Source organism: Theobroma cacao, chromosome 4 (assembly GCF_053813885.1).
Source record: "Theobroma cacao isolate CCN51 chromosome 4, ASM5381388v1, whole genome shotgun sequence".
NCBI classification, from domain to species: domain Eukaryota; kingdom Viridiplantae; phylum Streptophyta; class Magnoliopsida; order Malvales; family Malvaceae; genus Theobroma; species Theobroma cacao.
In genome coordinates, this window is record NC_142642.1 from 34,277 (window position 1) to 41,497 (window position 7,221).

Here is a 7,221-nt window from a genome sequence, read left to right on the forward strand (position 1 = left end):
TTGCACAGCCCTTCTCCCTTTGCCTAGTGGGTAAGTTTACTCGAATGCCTAAACTGCAGGATATCAGAACTGCTTTCAAAGCGATCGGGCTTGCAGGAGCCTATGAAATCAAATGGTTAGATTATAAGCATGTTCTTATTCATCTATCCAATGACCAAGATTTTAACCGAATCTGGACAAGACAGCAATGGTTTATTGCAGGTCAAAAAATGAGAATCTTTAAGTGGTCCCCGGACTTTGAAGCGGAAAAAGAATCACCAGTGGTGCCTGTTTGGATCTCTTTCCCGAATCTGAAAGCACACTTGTTTGAAAAATCGGCCCTCCTTTTGATTGCTAAGACGGTTGGGAAGCCTTTGTTTGTCGATGAGGCAACATCCAAAGGTTCCCGGCCAAGTGTGGCCCGTGTCTGTATCGAGTATGATTGCAGAAATCCGCCTGTTGATCATGTTTGGATAGTGACTCAAAGCAGGGATACGGGAACAGTTACAAATGGTTATGTGCAGAAGGTTGATTTTTCGCAGATGCCGGACTATTGTCTCCATTGCTGTCATGTGGGTCATAAAGATGTCCATTGCATTGTGTTGGGAAATAAGCCGCCTGGATCTGGAAAGCCATTGCCGAAGGCTAATGCATCGTCAACCCGATCTGCTGATGGGGAGAAGCTCACGACAAAGCATACAAACGATGAAGGGAAAGCACTAGCAAACAAACAAAAGGATGATCCGATGAGCAGTAAAGGGATGGCTCAGAAAAATTCTGAGGAAAGGCCTACGGCGACGGGAGGAGAGGATGTGGTTGTCTTCAGAAAAAAAGAAAAAAATCTGAGTCGAGAGGTACCAACAAAACAGAATACACAATGGCAGGCGGTTGGGCACTTAGATCGGTCGGCTGTTACAGTTTCCGTTGGTTCAGAAAAAGTTTTAGACGATGAAGGGCCTGAGCAGTGTAAAGGCTCCAACAGATTTGCAATTTTGGACTCGGTGGAGGAGGATAAAAATGAAGGCCCGATTTGGATGGGAAAACAGAGGCAAACAGAGTACGTGAACAGTACTCCAGCGGGAAAAAATTCCTTACCGGGTCTGCAGGCTGAAACGGGTGGACGGCGAGACAACAGTTTCTCTGGGCTGCACGAAGGCCGATGGATAGGTAGTGATGACCCAAAAACTAAACAGCAGAAGCAGTGTTTGATGGTGACGGGAGAAAAGAAGCACGTCGAGAACAAGGAAGCTAATGCCGAAGCTACCCCGTCTTCGTTTCCTACGCATGTAGAGTGCGCTGAAAAAGATTTAATCCATGAAAGGGTCGAGGGCAGTTTACAGACTGAGGGTGTGCCATACGAAGCTGAGAAGTGTGAAGAAATGAGGGAGGTTATTGCACCAGTGGCTATCGGGGACGAGATGGCAGCAGTGGAACAAACTACGTGCATGAACCGAGGAATAAGTGCAGCGATGCCACAGCAAAAAATAACGGAACAAATGTCAGCAGCTTCTACCTACGTGCATGGGCAGAGGAATAGGACCAATAACATCACGGGAATGCAAAATAAGGAGTTAGCAGCAATTGCAGAGGGGGATGGGACGTCTTCTGAGGTTGCAGGTACGGGTTATAATCTTAAAAATAATTTTTGTCAGCTATCATTTCAGGAAGCAGCTTTAGTACAGGAGACTAGACAGCATGCTCCAGAGAGTTGGTACAGCTCGAAGACTGATGGTAGCAAGGTTGTGACTATGGACGATATTGATAATGCCCAGCGGGTGTTTCGAAATGCAGAAAATAAAACTGTTCGAAAACACAACGTGAAAAAGAAAGCCAAACCGATTTTATCTAGTTTGGTCTCGGTGATGAATGTTGATACTGCTGAAGGTTTTTTAAGGAGGTTGGATCCTGTTGCAGAGAATGAGAGACACCACTTGCTGGAAACTGAATCAGCAGAAACCGAGGGGAGCTGTGATGAAGTTTTAATCACCCCACGGTCTGAGCAAGGTATTTGTGCATATAACATGGAAACTGACTCTATTCCTTCAAATGCAGCAATATACAGTAACTCACAACAGGCAGAGAGGATGGTTACCCATATACAATCCCCCATGCAATCCCATGCAGAACCCGAGAGACATAACTTAGAGATTCACCAGCGTATCCTTAGAAGGAGAAAATCTGACAGCTCAATCTATTCTTCTGACAATTGGAATTCCATGAATGCATCAGAACCTTTAGAGGTAAAAGATGGAGCGGCAACAGATGATTCCATCTCAAGGATTCCTTCTCTCCACACTTATCCATGATAAATTGTCTGCTTTGGAATATCCGTGGCATTGCTGATATAGTAGTGCAAAGAAGGCTGAAAAAATTAAAGTTGATGCATAATATCAAGTTGTTGGTAGTTTTAGAGCCTATGGTTCATACCAGTAAAATAAATTACGTCAAAAGAAGACTAGGCTTTGATAATGCTCTTTCAAATTTCTCTCATAAAATATGTCTTTTTTATTCTAATGAGTTAAGCTGTGAAGTTGTGATGGACCAGATCCAATGCTTGCATGTGAAGTTGTCCCTTCCATGGCTCTCTCATTCAGTTTATGCTTCCTTTGTATATGCAAAGTGTACCCGGATTGAGAGAAGGGAACTTTGGAACAGTATGCGAATAATCTCGGATGGCATGCAGGCACCGTGGATGGTGGGAGGAGATTTTAACTCCATAGTGAGCGTTGATGAACGGTTGCACGGTGCTATTCCCCATGATGGATCTATGGAAGACTTGTCTGCTGCTTTGCTTGATTGTGGACTATTGGATGCAGGGTTTGAGGGAAATGCTTTCACTTGGACTAATAACCGCATGTTTCAAAGGCTTGACAGGGTGGTATACAACCATGAATGGGCTGAATTTTTCTCCTCCACCAGGGTCCAGCATCTCAATCGAGATGGGTCAGATCATTGTCCACTTCTCATCTCCTGTTCCAACACAACTCAAAGGGGTCCCTCTACATTTAGATTTTTACATGCCTGGACAAAACATCATAACTTTCTTCCTTTTGTAGAGAAAAGTTGGAACGCACCTATTCAAGCATCCGGAATGATGGCTTTTTGGACGAAACAACAGCGCTTGAAGAGAGATTTAAAGTGGTGGAATAAGCAGGTTTTTGGAGATATTTTTAAAACCCTCCGTTTGGCCGAAACTGAAGCTGAACAAAGAGAATTGAATTTTCAGCAGAACCCCTCAGCAACTAATAGAGATTTGATGCAAAAGGCCTATGCTAAACTTAACCGGCAGTTAAGTATTGAAGAACTTTTTTGGCAACAAAAATCTGGTGTTAAATGGTTGGTCGAAGGGGAGCGTAATACCAATTTTTTTCATATGAGGATGCGGAAAAAAAGAATGAAAAGTCATATATTTCGGATTCAAGATCAGGAGGGGAATGTGTTTGAAGAACCCCATTTAATCCAAAATTCAGCTGTTGAATTCTTTCAAAATTTGTTGACGGCAGAACAGTATGATATATCCAGGTTTGACTCCTCCATTATTCCTCAGATTATCTCTACTGCTGACAATGATTTTCTGTGTGCAGAACCATCAGTTCAGGAAATCAAGGACGCAGTTTTTAGTATTAATAAAGACAGTGTTGCAGGCCCGGATGGTTTTACATCATTTTTTTACCAGCAATGTTGGGAAATAATCAAGCAAGATCTTTTAAAAGCAGTGCTGGATTTTTTCAAAGGGTCCTCACTCCCGCGCGGTGTTACTTCCACGACATTAGTCCTACTACCTAAAAAGTCGAATGCATGCCAATGGAGTGATTTTCGCCCCATTAGTTTGTGTACTGTCTTAAACAAGATAGTTACCAAAATCTTGGCAAACCGATTATCCAAATTTCTCCCATCAGTTATTTCAGAGAACCAAAGTGGTTTTGTTAATGGGCGGCTCATCAGTGATAATATTCTTCTAGCACAGGAGCTTATCGGTAAACTGGATGCTAAATCGAGGGGAGGTAATGTGGTTTTAAAACTTGACATGGCAAAAGCATATGATCGGTTAAATTGGGATTTTATTTATTTAATGCTGGAGCATTTTGGGTTCAATACACAGTGGATTAATATGATTAAAGCATGCATCTCTAATTGCTGGTTTTCCTTGCTTATCAATGGATCTTTGGTGGGATATTTTAAATCTCAAAGGGGACTGCGACAAGGAGATTCGATCTCCCCTTTACTATTTATATTGGCTGCAGACTATTTATCAAGGGGACTTAATAATTTATTCAGTCGCTACAGTTCTTTGACTTATTTGTCTGGTTGTTTAATGCCTATCAGTCACTTGTCTTTTGCTGATGATATAGTTATTTTCACTAACGGATGCCGTTCAGCCTTGCAGAGAATTATGATTTTTTTACAGGAATATGAACAGGTGTCAGGACAGCAGATTAATCACCAGAAAAGTTGTTTTATCACAGCTAATGGATGTGCGATATCGAGGTGACAAATTATATCCCATACCACTGGCTTCCACCATAAAACACTTCCAGTCATCTATCTCGGAGCTCCTCTATACAAAGGTCCTAAGAAGGTATTCTTGTTTGACTCTTTAATCACTAAGATTCGAGATCGCATTTCAGGTTGGGAAAATAAGATCTTATCACCTGGGGGCCGAATCACATTATTGAGAAGTGTTCTATCATCTCTCCCAATGTACTTGCTGCAAGTCCTAAAACCTCCGATGTTAGTAATTGAAAAAATAGAACGGCTTTTCAATAGCTTCCTTTGGGGAGATTCGAATGAAAGTAAACGGATGCATTGGGCGGCTTGGCATAAAATCACCTATCCATGTTCGGAAGGGGGATTAGAAATCAGGAAACTGACTGATGTTTTTGAGGCATTCACATTAAAATTATGGTGGAGATTTCAAACTTGCAATAGCCTATGGACACAGTTTCTTAGGACTAAATACTGCCTTGGCCGAATACCCCACTATGTGCAACCGAAACTCCATGACTCTCAAGTGTGGAAACGGATGATAGTGGGGCGGAATGTTGCAATTCAGAACACACGATGGAAGATAGGTAAAGGGGAGCTTTTTTTCTGGCATGACTGTTGGATGGGTGACCAACCTTTGGTAACTTCATTTCCTTCATTTCAAAATGATATGTCTCTTGTTCATGAATTTTATACTGGTGAAAACTGGGATGTGGATAAATTGATTTTACATTTGCCGAGGAGCTTAATTGATAAGATTTTGCAGATCCCTTTCGATAGATCACAGGTGGATGTAGCTTATTGGGCTTTAACTTCCAATGGTGATTTTTCCACATTGAGTGCTTGGGAGGAAATCAGGCAGAGGCAATCTCCAAATGTTGTGGGATCCTTTAGTTGGCATAAAAGCATTCCCTTATCTATCTCTTTCTTTTTCTGGAGAGTATTAAACAATTGGATTCCGGTGGAACTTCGAATGAAGGAAAAAGGTATTCATCTCGCCTCTAAATGTGTATGTTGCAATGCTGAGGAATCCTTAATACATGTTCTGTGGGAAAATCCAGTAGCAAAACAGGTTTGGATTTTTTTCTCTAAATTCTTTCAATTCAACATTTCCAATCCTCATCATGTTTCTCAAATAATTTGGGCATGGTATTATTCTGGTGATTACACTAAAAAGGGGCATATCCGCATTTTACTTCCAATTTTTATATGCTGGTTTCTATGGTTGGAAAGAAACGACGCAAAACACAGACATCTGGGTATGTATCCTGACAGAGTGATATGGCGTATTATGAAATTATTGAGACAATTACATGCAGGCTCTCTCTTAAGTCAATGGCAGTGGAAAGGTGATACAGCCATAGCAGTCAAGTGGGGTTTCTATTTCCCTCCCAAATACAGGGCTCCCCCTAAAATTATTCAATGGATAAAGCCAGCAATAGGTGAATACAAATTGAATGTAGACGGTAGTTCACGGAATGGTCAAAATGCAGCAAGTGGAGGGGTACTCCGTGATCACACAGGTACACTCGTTTTTGGTTTTTCAGAAAATATTGGACCTCGTAATTCTTTACAGGCGGAACTGCAAGCTTTACTTCGAGGACTACTCTTATGCCAAGAACGACATATAGATAATCTGTGGATAGAAATGGATGCACTAGTGGTTATTCAGATGATCCTACAATCCCAAAAAGGGTCCCATGATATCCGGTATTTGTTAGAATCCATTAGGAAATGCTTACGAGTCATCTCGTATAGAATATCACATATCTTTCGTGAAGGTAACCAAGCAGCGGATTTTCTGTCAAACAAAGGATATTCACATCAGGATCTTTGTGTGTTTACTGAAGCTCAAGGCGAATTGTTTGGTATTCTTAAGCTAGATAGACTAAATTTACCCTATGTTCGATTTAAATAATTGTAAAGGAGTAGTACTCCTTATTTATCTCTCTAGTTATTTTAATTCCTTGTCTCTCTGTAATAGTAGGCGATCTCTATTTTATTGTAGCATCATTAGTTATGCACGTAAATTAGATTTCCCTACCTTTAGTGTTTTTTCGATTCTATCTCCTACTCATGTAATTCTGGAGGTAAGGTTTCGGTCCCCCTCCCCTTTTGTACTTGACTACAATTATTAATAAAATAATTACAGGGTAGCTGGGCCCTGCGGGAATTTCCAGTTTAAAAAAAAAAAAAAAAAAAAAAAAAAAAAACCCTAAACCCTAAACCCTAAACCCTAAACCCTAAACCCTAAACCCTAAACCCTAAACCCTAACCCCTAACCCCTAACCCCTAACCCCTAACCCCTAACCCCGAAACCCTAAACCCGAAACCCGAAACTCAAAACCCGAAACCCGAAACCCGAAACCCGAAACCCGAAACCCTAAACCCGAAACTCGAAATCCCAAACCCGAAACCCTAAACCCCAAACCCCAAACCCCAAACCCCAAACCCCAAACCCCAAACCCCAAACCCCAAAACCCCAAACCCCAAACCCCAAACCCCAAAACCCCAAACCCCAAACCTTAAACCCCAAACCCCAAACCCCAAACCCCAACCCCCAACCCCCAACCCCCAACCCCCAACCCCCAAAACCCTAAACCCCAAACCCCAAACCCCAAACCCCAAACCCTAGACCCTAAACCCTAGACCCTAGACCCTAGACCCTAGACCCTAGACCCTAGACCCTAAAACCCTAGACCCTAAACCCTAAACCCTAAACCCTAAACCCTAACCCCTAACCCTAAACCCTAAACC

General features: G+C 42.0%; 1 protein-coding gene across 1 annotated transcript; it reads left to right on the forward strand.

The window, feature by feature from the left end:
* Window positions 1-2,515: 2,515 nt before the first annotated feature.
* LOC148763039 (uncharacterized) lies at window positions 2,516-6,382 on the forward strand. Its single transcript, XM_088805354.1, has 3 exons — window positions 2,516-3,983; window positions 4,608-5,450; window positions 5,784-6,382. Exons 1-3 carry the CDS (start codon window positions 2,516-2,518, stop codon window positions 6,380-6,382), a joined length of 2,910 nt encoding a protein of 969 aa, XP_088661480.1.
* The last annotated feature ends 839 nt before the right edge of the window (window positions 6,383-7,221 follow it).

What these genes read in the sequence shown, in the direction of transcription:
- LOC148763039 (XM_088805354.1), top strand. Translation starts at nt 2,516, where the DNA reads ATGGACCAGATCCAATGCTTGCATGTGAAGTTGTCCCTTCCATGGCTC. An exon ending in GGATGCTAAATCGAGGGGAG is followed by an intron (nt 3,984 to 4,607) that starts GTAATGTGGTTT and finishes ATCGCATTTCAG; the next exon opens with GTTGGGAAAATAAGATCTTA. An exon ending in ACTTCGAATGAAGGAAAAAG is followed by an intron (nt 5,451 to 5,783) that starts GTATTCATCTCG and finishes AATTACATGCAG; the next exon opens with GCTCTCTCTTAAGTCAATGG.